Source organism: Uranotaenia lowii, chromosome 2 (assembly GCF_029784155.1).
Source record: "Uranotaenia lowii strain MFRU-FL chromosome 2, ASM2978415v1, whole genome shotgun sequence".
NCBI lineage: Eukaryota > Metazoa > Arthropoda > Insecta > Diptera > Culicidae > Uranotaenia > Uranotaenia lowii.
The window spans coordinates 172,045,974-172,062,261 of NC_073692.1; the positions used below are offsets into that span (position 1 = coordinate 172,045,974).

A 16,288-nucleotide genomic window follows, 5' to 3' on the forward strand; every position below is an offset into this window, starting at 1 on the left:
CATATGACGGAATTTTCAGTGCGAATTAAATATTACACATCTTAAATATTTTCATGTCTTTCAAATTTACACGTCTGTTGAAATTCATAGACGTGTAATATTCAACTCGCTCTGAAAATTTCTTCATATGTGATGCTTTTTTTTCGTTACATCATATATGCTGTAATTTTACAAATGGAGCCATGGAGTTTATTTAATATTACATTACACTGAACGCGATAATTTCATGTAAAAATAAAACTGTCAAAAACAGGAACACAAATGTAAATAGAGTGTTTAGTCAAGTCTTGATGAGTATTTTGTTAAAGCAGTTAGCTTCTCAGTCCATCGATATCGTTGGTTCCGGATATCTCCGAAAAGAAGCGGCAGCGGAAGTGGTTCTGGAAGCGGCCCAACACTACTCTGCATGCTTAGATCCGGTACTTCGAAAGAAATTGAAAGGTGGTGAAAATGCCTTTTAAAATTAATGAATCATTAAAATTTGTTTGTAGATTAATAAAGTAAATGAAATTTATTATTAAAAGATTGTTTCTTATCAAAAGATGAAAAAACTCCATTGAATCTGGTCAATAAAAAAGTAAACAAAACGAATTCCCATAGGATTTTTCCTGAATTCAGTAGCTTTAAAATTTACATCACTTTCATATTACACGCTGCATAATATTACAGGCGTGTAATATATAACTGGCACTGAAAGTTCCGTCATATATGATGCTTCTTTTTATTTACATCATATGTGATGTAATTTTCCAGATTTTTTTGGTAGTGTGTAGACCTGCGATAGGCGAAAGCTAATGATTGAAAACGATTGAAAATGAGAAACAAGCAGCCATCATCATCATCCAGCTCGCCTACTCTGAACCATCATTGTGCACGTTGCTATGTCCAACTTCCTCTCTCTGACATTCTATCGTTTGCCAATGTAGCCTCCTTCTTTGTAGCGAGAATTCATCACCAGCAGCCGGCGTCGCTCCAATGATGGCTTCGTTTCTTTCAGTGGAACCGAACTCGATGATAACCAACGAAGATTAATTTTCATTAGCCGAGCTTGGAGTGAAAATTAAGACTCGTTCCTCGTTCGGCTCGCTCTGGACTCGGTCTGCTAGGATGTTGTTGCTTACGCTTCCTACTGAACGTTGGTAGTTAGGAAAGCAAAAGGATATGATGGACTGAGCGGGAATCGTTTGAATTGTCCAGGAAGGGTGATAATTTTCTGTCGTAACTCGATGCGCTTCATTCATTCAAATTGTTGTTGTTTTAAATAAATTATGAATGATCATCATTACTAAAATTTAAAAAATCAAGTTTGGGCTATTTTTATTCTACATGCTTCGATTATTTATTTGAAAAAAGTAAAATTATAAAAAAGATGAGAATTTTTAATTAGCATGAATTTTTAATTGCTACGTTTATTTTGAGCCCTGAGCTAAGCTTAAATAACATACTTTTTTTTCTACGTTCTGAGTTTTCATTTCATTCGGGTTTTGAAAACCAAAATATTATTACGAGTTTCCAACGTCTTTATTCAAAGTTTGGTGAAGTTATAAGAAGAATCCATAAATATACAGATATCAAAACATATTTGTTAATGTGAAAAAATCTTTGTTAATTAAACAACAACAATGTTGTTCAAAAAAATAATCCCGGCTTCGTAAAACTAAATGGTTTGAGCCGTTTCAAATAAACGAATTGTAAATAAAAATATATTTGGAAAATTCAAGCAAAAAAAAACTTTGACTTATTTTCATTCCCGATAATGAATATTTTAGAATTTTGGTTATATTGGTATTTTTTAACACTGAAACATATAATTTTAACTTAATTTAAAAAAAATACAAATGGCAAAATTGATAATTTTTCTAAAAACTATTTGACAAAACATGTAATGAGAATAGTTGAATCGAACGGTTAAAGGACCAAATCCTAGCACATGTGCCAAGATCGAGCGGATTTTAGAAGCAACATTACTTTCAAGCAGGACCAATATGATTTAGACAAACACCATACATGTGTTTTTGCGTTCTTGCATGGTGAAAAAATACAACAACAAAAACAAAAAAATTAAAAAATATTACGTACTCATCTATAGTAAAAAGATGGAAATTTCATAAAATTCAAACAAAATACTTAAAAAGTCCAAAAATAACAACAAAATGATGCGGAATGACAAAAAACAGCAAATATGACAAAAAAGCATTAAAGACAAAACAGAAAAAGTGCAAAATGCATCTATTAAAAAGAAAACATTTTAAAAATAAAATAAAAATTCACTTAAAATGTTCGAAAGTTCACTTGAAATTATGTTGATAATAATATTAATCATTTTTCTTAGTAATAAATTTAAAAAAAATTAAGAAATGCCTGATTAATTTTGGCAACGCTAAATGTTCGGACATGTTGAAAAAATCGAACGGGATCTGTATATTATTATATTTTATATTTATCAATAAATAATGATTAATGAAAATAGCATATTCGATGTTATAGTATAGAGCTAGGATTTCAAATAAGACTCATGTGAGTTTATTTTTGTACAAAATTCCAATTGGGACTTTCTAAAAACAATTCCAAACAAAATTTTAATAATTCATAAAAATGAGTCCTATCCTATTTGGATTTTTTGATCTGGAGAAATCTGAATCTGTACCCTGTATCTGTATTTGGTTTCTATAGCTTAATTCTAAATTTTGATTTCGAATCTTGGTTGATTTTCTGAAATTGGAGTTCAAAATATGAATCTATTCAGCATATTCAAGCTGATTGTTAAAAATATATGAGTTCTCGTTCATTCTTTCAAATTACTGCAAATAACTTATTTAACTGCTTGTTTCTATTGTACTTTTATCAACGATAATTTTAAAACAAGCAAAAAAAATGTATAAATTTTCGAATTTTTGATTACGTTTTTATTCTGCGCTGCTTATTTTGAGCACCGTTTAGAAATACTTTCTCCCTAAAACTGTAAAAAACATAACCATTCCAAAAGGAATTCCTTAATAATCTATTACATGTACCTAAATAAGTTTTTTTGCTTATGAATCAAATCGACATTTAGCGTAGAATTTAGTGGCACTACAATTTTACGCCCACCTTTGTATATTGCTTTAACAAAAATCAATTACGCTTCAGAACAGCTATCAGAATTCTACCTTTAGGTAATTTCAAATCAATTGGATTCTTACAAAAAAAAATTGCACCCCATCCAGCGGGAAAAAAATTATCAAACGATCATCATCACTCCACGAATAGGCATACGCCTATATGCAACAACAACAAAAACATAAGGCTGATGTCATGCTGAAGCAACTAGCAACGCGACCTACAACGCAACGTTCACACGACTAACCAGCTCTCATTTGATCTCCATGGAAATCGCGCAGACCTGTCATACTGGTCGCTTTGTATAGCGCGACCAATCTGATGCCAATGTGTTTTGTAGCGCGACTAGTAGGAAATCCAATAGGAATATTGTTTTTTCTCGATTTGAAGCAGTGATTCCGGGTTTTAAGCACAATAGTACGAAGATCTGTCCGAACTTGTGATAATAAACTAAAAAATATCTTAATCGGCGAGAAAATTTTCATAAATTCTTAGTTCCGGCAAAAAAACAAAGAATTTTGTCTGTTCAAATTTCGGCATTCTTGCAATCCGGGTCGTGATTTGATGAGATTTTGATGGCTCCCGAAAGAAAGGAGACGATTCAAAGCATTATCAGATGTAGAGAAGTGATGATTTGTAGGGAATTTCAAAGTGACAGGTCGCGCCAGCATGACATACCAATGCGTTGCAACCCAATCTTATTGGAACGTTGCGTTGTGTTGCGTTGCTAGTTGCTTCAGCATGACATCAGCCTAAGAAGCAACGTAAAGCAACCCAAAGGCTATGGGAGCATTCGCACGCAATATCCATGCAAACCGACTATCGTCCTTCCATAGTTGTCGCTTGCTTTGCTAGCGCAAAAGCAGAAAGCAACGATTTTCAATCAGCGTCGATAAGGTGAAAAGAGAATCGCAAAAAATTTCTGTCAGTCAGCAAAGCTGATGATGAGAATTTCGATGACTTCATTGTCAACGCTAAGGAAGAGAGTGAAAATTTCGTTTGCCTGCTCGTCATAGATTGGGAATGTGCACAGGCAGAGAGTTTGGCTTGCTGAGAATGATGGTTTTACAAATGTAGCCATCATTAGTTCTCCTCCAATTTCGCAGCTCTGGCCTACTAGGGGAACATGCCCTATTATGCGCCACCTAAGCGAATCGCTGATTTTCTATGTATTCCACGTACAAATTGTGTTGAAAATGGGTGCAATCGTAGAAGAAAAGTGTTTTCTACAAATGCCTATGATATGTTATTACTCAAATTGCTATAGTTGCTTCAAAAACTTGATTTTAAAAAAACCATATTCAAAGCCACAGAACAAAACTGTGTTGCAAATACCCGCCGCTGTGTATTCAATATGCGCCTAGCAGCCGAACACACCCGAAAGCAGCCGAAGACCAAAAACACACCAATACTTACAGACACTTTGACTGAAAAGAAAATCAAAATGGACTAATCAAAATTTTGAAAAAAATGAAAAGTAGATTTTTTGGGCTGAATTAACGCTCAAAATATGGTTTAAGACTTTTTGTTCATTTTCAATAAAAATTGGCCGTTTTGAATAATTAATGCTATTTTCAGCCTACTACGATTGGCGCGTTATAACGAGCGCATGGGCCGTGATAGAACATACCCATAAAAAGCATACGTTTGCGAGTTCTGTATAATTTTTTAGCATAAAATCATAGTTTAGATTCTCCTCTATCGATGTGTCAGAAAATATTGTCTTATTCGTTTTTCTCTGCTAGGTGACACCTTATTGAAAGTGTTTTAAAAGTTAGATCAGAATGATGAAAAACCTAAATTGTGAAATTATCATGACACAGGGGCATTTTAAGGAAAAATTCATACTTGCCATGACCAATCACAGCATTTAAAACAAATTGGTAATATTTTGCAGGCTTAAAATGTTTCAGATTCTTCAAAACAAAGGCGGCGCGTATTAGCCACATGGGGCGTTATATGAACTTTTCCCCTAAGTTATAATTTTATATTTTTTGCCATGTTTTGCTGCAACCAACGGTAATTTTTAGTGATTTTCCCATAAGGAAGTGTGTTTTTAAAATCAATCTGAAGATGGTAGATGCAAGGTGGGTTCATTTTAGATTTTTCCGAAGATCCTCATTTTATTTGCAGTTTGTCATGCGAAGAAAAAAATTATTACGCAGTCATTTGGATTCAATTGTGTACAAATGCTATGCAGAATGTTGCCATATGCGGTTTCCTTTAATGTTTAATTTTTTTTTTTTTAGGCGTATGTTTGACATGAAAATCACCAAAATGCATTTTGGCATGCCAAGATTAGGAGCATGCCAAGTTAAGGCTCACTTACATGAAGAGAAAAATTATGAAAAAATATTATTTTCACAAATTTCGAGTATTTTGCCAAAATATTAATTGTTGGCCATTACTTGTTGGCCATTTATGTGATTCGAACCCAAAAGTTTTCTGCCGATACCGGTAATCGAACCCAATACGCCTAGCATACAAAAAAAAATCCCGGCACTGAATTAAGCAGGGTAAAGTTATGCGATAATATACCAGCTAGTGACTTATTCATTACGTTTGCTTGAAGGTGCTATATGGAAGGCTGGAACGTCTTTCCAAAACAACTTTATTCAAAAAAAATAAGCTTATCAAAGTACATACTTGGTATAACATTCAAGCTCCGGACTTGTATTCAGTTCTTTTTAGTAACTTCATTTTTTGGGAAAGGTTTTATGGTAATCTTCGTGCTCAAAGTTCTTTAGCGCAATATGCAGCAATCTAAAAAAAAAGGTCATACTCGGCTGACAACATTAACAATATTTGAATTATAAAACCTTTTGAATTAAAAAGCGATTATTGTGCATACCTAGTATACTTAGTTTCAAATCAAAAAATCAAATACCTTGAAAATCAAGAAATACAAATTGTAGAAGAAACAATTTGCGTTGTTTATTCGAACGTCTATAATAAAAGAACAAAAAAATATTTTTATTATTCCTCAATACAGATAGCCGAGAGATAAAATATATTTCAAATGGTTCTACCCGTATAACATTTGTTTAATATGGTACGCGTTTAAAAGAGTAAACAGAACCATAAGTAGGACTTAAATGGAACTACCATTTTCGTTTCACCTTCATATATTATTTCCATATCAAGTTCGTTCTGAAAACATTAAAATTGTTACCATCAATACTATAAAAACGAAAAAAAATAATAATTGAAGCACATTAAGGAACTAGGTTATAACATTGCTAGTATTGAGAACATGCATCATTATTTAATAGTAAGTAAAAAAAAGATGTGAGCTATTACTTTACTTAAAATGTGAATTTTTTTTACCAAATAAAATCTTATCCAGGGATCATTAGATTACATTTAAAATCATCGCTGGTAGCATTTGAAAAATTTAAGATTCAAATTATCAATACAAATACTTTAGCTACTCAAAAACCACAAATTTGTACTAAATATAACGCTTTGAAAAGAAAATTTATTGCAAAAATCAAGAGAAAAAAAAGATTTTTCAACTTTTATGCAGGATTTCTAACTAGGTTTCGTAATTGCTGCCATTTTTCTACTTTATAAAACGAATGGTTGATGATCTAGCCTAAAGAATTTGTTCTTGGTTTTCTCCAATATTTCAACAGTTGTCAGCCATTTTGTTCAGTAAGAGGATTATTCATCTGCATTATTTAAAAAATGTCTCGATAACATGATAATGTAACATTGAAAATAAAAATACTTTCATTAGGAAACATATACACTGTTGGAACGATGAAACATTCGAAAACACACTTTTGAGCCTATATACCTAACTAGGGCGCTACCGTTGCATGATGTTGTAAATTTGCAGCAATTAATAAAGGGCCATTATATCAGACTAAAACAAAAAAAAATCTTCTTATTCTATTTATGTGTGCCAATTGCAAAAATATTTTTGCTAGTCAAATTTTTTTTCCCGCTGTGAATTGGACTGGGTCAAAACTTTGAAAAATCAACATTTTTAAACATTTTATATTTCTCATATTTCAGTTGGTCTAGTTTATATATTTATATTCAAAAATTCATTTTTTTAATTGAACTATATCTTGAAGCTAGCAATATTATTGTCATGAAGTAAAAAGTTGACTATATTGCCTTCTGTAAAATTTAAAACAGCTTTAATCAATTGTTGAAAATTTGTTACTTTATGAAACGAATGGTTAAAGGGTGATATGGTCAAAATTTGGTCAAGGGAAACCGCGTGTTAATCGGTGAAATCGTTTATTTAAAAAATCCAATTAAATTTCTTTTTCAAGTTTAATTAGTATAAAATTTGGGAAAAATATTCAGTTAGGCTTCCGCTTTTCCAAATCCAAATTGCCGGGCCTTACGCTTAACCCCTGCCATCAGATTTTGTACAGCTACCTTGTCCACCTTCTTCGCCGCAGAAAGCCAGTTGGCCTTGAACTGCTGCTCGACCTTAGCAGTTTTTTTGGCCTTCTTTAGCCCAGTATTTTTCAATTGGGCGGAGCTCTGGCGTGTTGGGAGGGTTCTTGTTCTCGGGGACCATCTGCACGTTGTTGATGGCGTACCACTCCATGGCCTTTTTTACCGTAATTGCAAGATGCCAAATCCGGCCAAAACAGTACGGAACAACCGTGTTTCTTCAGGAAAGGCAGCAGACGTTTATTCAAACACTCTTTCACGTAAATTTCTTGGTTGACAGTCCCGGAAGCTATGAAAATGCTGCTTTTCAAGCCACAGGTACAGATGGCTTGCCAAACCAGATATTTCTTCGCGAACTTTGACAGTTTCATGTGCTTGAAAATATCTGCTACCTTTCCCCTTCCCTTTGCCGTATAAAACTCCTGTCCCGGAAGCTGCTTGTAGTCGGCTTTGACGTAGGTTTCGTCGTCCATTACCACGCAGTCAAACTTCGTCAGCATCGTCGTGTACAGCCTCCGGCATCGCGCTTTGGCCGTCGTATTTTGTTTATCATCGCGATTTGGAGTCACTACCTTTTTGTAAGTCAATAGTCCGGCTCGTTTTTGGCTCGATGCACGGTTTTAGACGATACACCCAGCTTATTTGCGGCATCTCGGAGAGAGAGGTTAGGGTTTCGCTTGAAACTACCGGCAACTCTCTTTGTCGTCTCAGTGGCTTCCGGTTTTCGATTTCCCCCCGATCCAGACTTCCTGGTTGTCGACAAACGTTCTCCAAACACTTTAATTACATTTGTAACGGTTGATTTGGCAACTTTTAGCGATTTTGCCAGCTTTGCGTGCGAGTAGCTCGGATTTTCGCGATGCGCATGCAAAATTTTGATACGCTGCTCTTCTTCCTTGGACGGCATTTTGACAACTGAAGAGTGAGTGTACGTCTCTCAATAGGTCCATCGATGGCATGGGTTCGATTCCCATCTCGGTACTGGATTGTCCACGTCATTTATTCAGTCTGTAAAGCTTAAAACGGCTAAGACGGCGTTTGTCTTTTAATTCCAAAATCAAAATAGGAGCAACATTCTACACACACACACACACTTTCGAAATGAGAGGTGTTCAGGTTTTTTAAATGCAAAATTGAAAGAAATACGTCAAGTTGATATTGACCAAATTTTAACCGTATCACCCTTTATTGGATAATTCATCCAAGAAAAAATTTATTGAGAATCGATCTCCCTGGAAAATTCTCATCTCAGCTTGTCAGCTCGGTCTTTTACCCAGTACACCATCCAATTCGGTTAGCAAACGAAAATTTATTGTAAAAGTCCTTCTGCCACCGCCTATTACTCAAAAACGCACTGTACCGTCTGCCGTTTGGCCGATGTATTTTTTCATGCTTTTTACTTCTTTGTCTTTAGAGGAAAAGGGATGCGAATGGGAAGAGAATGGAGTTGGAAATGAGAAACTTAAAACTGTTTTCTATTGCGGACCGGTTGACATACACACGCCCAGCTCATCTTGGCTAGTGGTTTTTTTTCCGTCGGTTGGAAACAAAGAATGTTTTATTTTCTAATGCCGGTTCATATACACACACAGTGCTCGGTACATCGTTCGACAATATCCTCGCTGGGTGATACTCTCCATCCTGCTTTGTCTTGTGATAGGATATGGCATATGTTTTATTTTGTTTCTTTCAAACATATGCAATGGGGTTGCGCTGTTAGGACAATGTCAGTTATTAGAACACTTGTTAATGCCGGTTCGGCATAGAATCTTATAACGATAATTCCACCTCCGAGGAAGCTCATTATTGGAGTAGAATCTGATGTTTGGGTGTAGTATTAAGTACTTTTCTCCGATCTTAATATTGATAGACCCATATTACGTTTGATGTATCGAACCACGCTTTCATCGTTCTCCAATCGGATTGGTATTAAAAATAATAAACTATCGGTGATTATTAGCTGACAATAAATCAAAGTGTATAACAAACTTGTTCTGTTTTCCCTTTCTGCAGTGGCAATCCCGAACTAAATCAACGCTGTTCCTGCTGTATCGGCTCGGTTTGGCGCTTTTCTACTCAGCAGTCGTCATCAACTCGCTGGTAGAATCTTCCCTGAATGATACGCTGGGAAAATACTTCATCTACCTCACCCACTGGGGCATTCTGATGTGCATGGCAACGACGGTGATGGGAGCAGCTCTCGTAACCCGATGGTATTTCCAGCCGGCTTATTCAGGTAAGTTCCGCCATGCGCCATCAACGCCAGTTCGTAGTTTTAATTAATGAGTTGCGATTGTGCTTTTCGCTGAATGAGAATATCACCCGGCTTCATACGTAATGGAACAAATTAAAACATTGCGCTAGATGTAACGAGTACAATTGCCTTTTAACACCAGTAATTCTGTTGAAAATCTAGACATTATGAGGATGTGAATGGGTCAAAACATTTCCACAGATGTACAAATTTCTAACTAACTGTTGAAAAGCGTCTAAAGCCGTTAAATCACCAGCGGTGTCTCTGAGAATAAGGGCGTAACACACACAGGAAATAATTTGATTTTTTTTTTATTAAGAAATCTAGTTCAATGAGCGATTTTTGTGATAAATGTATTCAAATTTTCTAAAAATTTTAAAAGTTATTTAGCACAAGGTTCGTGCCTTTTCTACTCATTGAAGTTATTTGAACAAATTCCATCGAGTAGACTAACCAAATCGTGGCATTCTTCACTAAAACCAACCAAAAGGTTATATTTTACTATTTTAAGAGATTTCATCTGAATTTATATGATTAACTTTGCATTCTTTTTTATTCTCAAAATGTTTAAAATAAAGAAAATTATTTCGAAATTGCTCAAGGGGATTTATATCAGCCTGGGCCGAAACACTTGTCACATAACCAAAAAAAAAACAAATCAAAACATCCTTAAATAACTTTAAACTCAAACAATAACTTAACTTCAAAACATTTCATCAAATAGCATCAAATTGGGAAAAATTTAGATGGTTTATTCCGAAGGCAATTCAATACGTCGATAAGCTTTTTTGTGGCCAATACTGATTTAGCCCAAAAACGCACATCCACTGATCGCTAGTTAATTGGAATTACTACCTTCTAAGTAAATTTATCCTATCGTTTAATTTTTAATGAGCTATCGATAAAGTTCACGACAAAAAACTTAATATTGCTGGAACTACATAAAGAAAGCTTGGATAAAATAAAAATGTAGACAAATTTCCCAACAAAAGATATATATTCAGCGCACATAGGAGTACCCCTCCTTAAAACCTACCCAAAATCTCGAAATTCAAATATGAAGAAAACATTAAAACTGGAGGTTTTTTGATTGTCAGATGATTAGTCTGTTTTTAACCATCGAGTGATGATCTCAGTCAAAACTTTGATTTGTTGAAATGATCGATTTAAATCTGTGGTACAAAAAGGTACAAATTTAGTTATTGGTAATTGCGCTTTAATCTGCCTCTATCATAGGCTTAATAGATAGGCTTAATAGATAGTTTCAGAAAAAAAACTAGACATTTCACGAAAAACAGCGGGAAATTTTAGAAACTCTTAAAAACCTAAATTTTATGAACGTTCCCATACATATGTATATGATCGATAAAAGGAAGTAATAAAAATGGATAAATGAAATTTGTTTTAGAAATTGAATTCTCAAGAAAACTAAGCCGAGCGAGTACATGGCCGATTGCTTCGGGTTTGCCGCAACTTACGGTCAGATGTAGAAGCTTATGTTCTTTCGTTCTTTGATAGCTTATGTTTCTTTAATTCTTTCCGTCATCTACGAAAATGTGATTATTTTCAGGTACAAAGATGTACCAAACGATTTCATAACATCAGTATTGAAGTTTATTTAATTTAACTCGTCCATTTATTCATTGTTTTAGTTACATTCATTGAAAACAGTTTTTTTTCGCTCGCTAATTCTGTAATATTTTATCTGAAATATGCCTTTTTTAAGCTTTCATTCAAGGGATTCTGCTAGGATTCCGGAGAAACATTTGGAGCCTTTTGGAAGCAACTTTAAGCATATTTGCTTCAATCGAAAATTATCAACATCGCTAAAACGCTTAACTGAACCAGATTATTATTTTGATGCTAAGCTATGCTTGTCAGATTGTCCGGCTTTACTCAGACTTGCTCGGATAATTGACACAAAATTTAAGAAAAGTTTGGTCCGGCCCGATTACCCGGAATTCTTAAAAAGCCTGGATTTTGCACAGATTTACTCACTTATTTTCAAAACCGAACAAAAAAACTCAAATTTTTTTGTTATGATTTTTTATTTGTACGTTCAAAAACCGATTTTTTAGCAGGTTTAATCTGAATAATTATGAAAAGTTTTTAGGAAGCCTAAAATTCGATTTAAAATTTGCTGATGTATTTTGATATTTTTTTCCAGGATTTTCATCCTTAAGGATGATTCATCCCTAAACCCGAAGTATTTTGAGGTTTAAATATATATTCTTTTTTATTTTTAAGTGAATAGGTATGGCCCGGATTTTGGGGGGATAATTTTGAAATCAGATGCCCGGATTTTGCCAGGTTTTAAGATAAAATTGCCCGGATTCGGTCGGTCTCTGGTAAATAGTATGTCATCCTTAAATGCTAAGAACTAAACGCGTTATATCAATCTTGTTTTATATAAACTTTGAAAAATGCTGCTTATTTTGAGAAAAATTAACACAAAAAATCATTATCATTGAGTGCTGTTAAACTAATGCACAATGGGGAAAAAAGTGTATAAACCGCGAAGAAATTAATACCTTCCGTTCTGCATGAACCAAATCTATGAAAATATACTTTCCTTCAGTGAAAATGTCCGGAAAATCGATTGGACATACTTTCATACACCGCAAGAGCTCACGATCGGAGATATAGTGTCTTTTTAACCCCTAATTCCCCTTTATTTTGTAAACAATCCAGAAAAACACTGATTTGGACTAGACAACTTTGAACCAAAATAGACCTACATATCTTGTGTGTTTTTTCTTCTCGAAAAATGGAATAAAAGCTGTTTGAGCAACCGCACGTATCGAAAAATGGAGTTATGACCGTTATACCCTAAATTCCCCTACACTTTTCAATTAATTGAGAAAAAACCATGTTTGGACTTGAAAACTTTGAGTCAATTTAGACCTATCTTGTGTGTGTGTTTTTTTTTTTCGAGTAGTCGAATGAAGGCTATTTAAGCCACCGCATGCATTGTAAAATAGAGTTATTGCCGTTTTACCCTGAATTTCCCAACATTTTCATTATAGTTAGGAAAAAGCATGTTCGACTTAAAAACTTTGAACCAAATGAGACTAATCTTGTGTGATTTTTTTCACACGTTTCAGCCACCGCACGCTTCGTGAAATAGAGTTGAGGCTGTTTTTACCCTCAATTCCCCTACATTTGTCTACTATTTGAGATAAAAGCATGTTTGGACTTCAAAATTCAAAATCAAGTGAGACCTATCTTGTGTGATTTTTTCCGAGGAGTCAAATGAAGGCTGTTTGAGCAACCGCACGCATCGTTAAATGGAGTTATGGCCATTTTACCCTCAATTTCCCTACATTTTAATATAGTTCAGAAAAAACCTGGTTCGGAGTTCGGAGTGTAAGATTTTGTAGCAAATGTGTGATTTTTTCCGAACAATCGAATGAAGGCTATTTGGATATGAAGTTATAACCCTTGTTACCAAAAATTCCCCTACATTTTTTTTAAATATTTAAGCCATAGCTCGATTTTACGAGGCGTGCTGTGTTTCGAAAAACCTTAGTTCGTATTCTCGGAAAAAATCACACAAGATGAGTTTCATTTGGTTTTAAATTTTCAGGTCCAAACATGCATTTCTCTGAAATATTTGAAAAGCTATAGGGAAATCGAGAGTACAGCAGCCATAACTCCATTTTCCGATGCGTGCGATGGCTCAAATAACCTTCATTAGATTTCACTCATTTTTATATGATTCATTTGATTCCTTGTAAAAAATCACTCAAAATAGATCTTATTTGGTTCCCCAGATAACTAGAAATCGTAAAGTAGTGTTTATTGTAGATTGTATATGCATCCAGTTTAAATTGGAATTGTATAAACATGTTGTAGCTAAATAAAGTTATATTTTATCGTTTATGGTTTGTATAGTTCATTATATACGATAACATTTTGTTAATCGTATAGGAAGATCAATAAAGTTGTTTTGAATCGCAGTAGAATTGTGTAAAGCTCAATATTTAATCCCACTGTACAACTAAGCAATCTTTCATGCTTGCGATCTATGATGACATATTATTTCCATGAAAGGTCGTACAGTAACTGTGAAAACATCGTGTAATGTAATTATTACATGTGTAAAGAACATTGTATAATGGAATTTAAACAATCTGCAGATCGTCGAATTGTTTAACAGTACAGTAAATAGTTAGCTAAGATCGCACAGCACTGAATACTGTTATTGATGGTAATAGAATCGTCTATGAGATAGGTTAAAGTTGTATATCAAAAAACGGCATCCATAAATAGATTTGGAGTCCGAAATGATGCAGTCAGTGGTATTTTATACGACCAACTGATTTTTAAACGGAACTCTCAACTGTACTTGAACAAATTTGCTTGTTTGTATGAACATGGAATGGCGCCGAGGAAGTGTCGAAGGACAGGGATCGGAACGTTGTGAGTTCGAGCCTGAGGGAAGATTGATCAAAAACATATGCATTATTAAACCAACAGTTTAAGTTAACGACGGTCACAAGATGACAATATGCATACGCAGTATTTAGAAATTGGCATTCAGTATTTTTTAACAAGGTTCATCAATTTAATCAAAGACACATAAAGCTGTATATGTAGTTCAATTTTATTCGAAATAAACATTAAATTCTATTGTATTTATGTTCACGGCGATTCATAGTAAAATCGTAATAAGGGAAAAATATAATTGCTTTGGGATACAGTAACAATAAATTGTATTAAATGGTGAAGAAAGTTGTACAAACCTCAGGCTACCTGTAAATGGAAATTGTTACAAATTTTGAGACAGGCAATAGAAAGTTGTAAGTTGTACAATCCTAAGATTTTATGCAAAGCAAAGTTGCTATCAAATTGTTGAAAACGCAATACAAAGTTTTATATTTTCAAGGTGAGCAAAGATTAGTCCGTATGTTGCCTCTACTATGGTACGTACAGGCTCATATAGAATATTCTATACAACTTTTCTAGATTGTACAAAAGTGTGTATATTTCAGAAACAACTGAAATATACAGACCAAAATGTTCACTGGGTAAGAATTTTCAAGTCAGAACTTTTTTTTCTAAATTATTTGAAAAATGTAGGAGCATAGTGGGTAAAAAAGCCACCACAACTCTATTTTCCAAAGCGTGTGGTGTAGCTCAAGTATCCTTCATTCGATTCCTCACAAAAAATCACATAATATAAGTACAATTGGGTTTTAAGTGATTAAGTCCGCACATACTTTCTGCAATTTGCAAAAAATTAAGGGGCATAAGGTTAAAATAGACATAACTTCATTTCCCAATGCCTATGGTGGCTCAAATAGCCTTCATTATTCGATTTCTCGAAAAACAAATAAAAAACGTTGGCCTTCATTATTTGTAACTAAATATTGATTGACTTTCATGCATGGATGCTTTAAAAAAACATTTCAAAAGGACGCAACCAAAGATCGGAAAATGCAAAAACTATACCAGCAAAATTTGGTTAGAATTGAGGTTATAAAAGCGTTGAATAATATGTATTAAAAACTGTTTTAGAGCGAAATGAAATTTCGGCCAACTTTTTCCATTGCGAATTCCTGTGATCCAGATTATTTTCTGGATAGCTACGGATCCACTGTATCACTTATTGACAAAACTTTATTCAGTTTAAAGCTGATCTGTATCTATATCATTTTAAGGCATTAAAGGTCGCTATAAAACAAATTGGTTACTTTATAACAAAAATGGCATATGTTTTTCTAAAAATAATTTTAACAATCACTTCGAACAACAACCGTGTGGTGGAAAAAAGAATCGTTGTAGATATTAAACCATTTAAGAGGGGGGGGGGAAGGTTTGGGTCTAACACTTTCAAAAAATCGATTTTTTTTTATTTTCTTATTATAAACATTTCAACATTGTTGTGTCAAATTTTCAAGTCAATTGAAGCAAAACTGTAGAAATTAAAGGCCTTTATCTCCTCCTATCTAATACTGCAAGAAGGCAAGAGCAGAAACTTCAAACGTGTTTTTCTCGAAAGCACATTTTTAAAGTCCGTGGACATCTTCATTTGAAAACTACTTCACCGATTCTTTTCAAATTTGGAACATATTTTCTACATATAAAATACCAGACTCCAACGTTTTTTTTTACTTTGGGGATATTTTACAGATAAAATGTGGCGGATTTATTCGTAAAAAATCGAAGTTTTTACTTCAAACAGCCACAAAAATTTCATAAAAAAATTTTTAAGTTAAAAAAACGTTGGGGTCCAGAAAAACATCTATTAAACATATGTTGCTCTGATTTTTTTACTTCAGACGATTCTGTGCTGAGATACACTGTCCACCGCAAACCCTGTTTTCTAAAAGGCATCCTCGAAAGTGCTCCGTTACCGGCTCATTTTTCAATATTTTTCTACGAAAAAATTACTAAATGTTCTTTTAACAATGCTTTGTATAATGCAAAAAATTTGAATACATTTGTTTGAACGATAGCTATAAAAAAAATCGTGAAAATGGTGGTGTTTTTACCCGTTAGACCCTAACTAACCCT

At 34.0% G+C, this 16,288-nt stretch overlaps 1 protein-coding gene across 2 annotated transcripts in view; it reads left to right on the top strand.

Moving 5' to 3' along the window:
• Positions 1 to 16,288, top strand: part of LOC129744737 (protein rolling stone) — a 178,233-nt gene that overhangs the window by 99,014 nt on the left and 62,931 nt on the right. For both annotated transcript variants that reach the window (XM_055737422.1, XM_055737423.1), the window contains exon 3: positions 9,529 to 9,751. In XM_055737422.1, the coding sequence (XP_055593397.1) occupies positions 9,529 to 9,751 (223 nt within the window). The remainder of the gene's footprint in view (positions 1 to 9,528; positions 9,752 to 16,288) is intronic.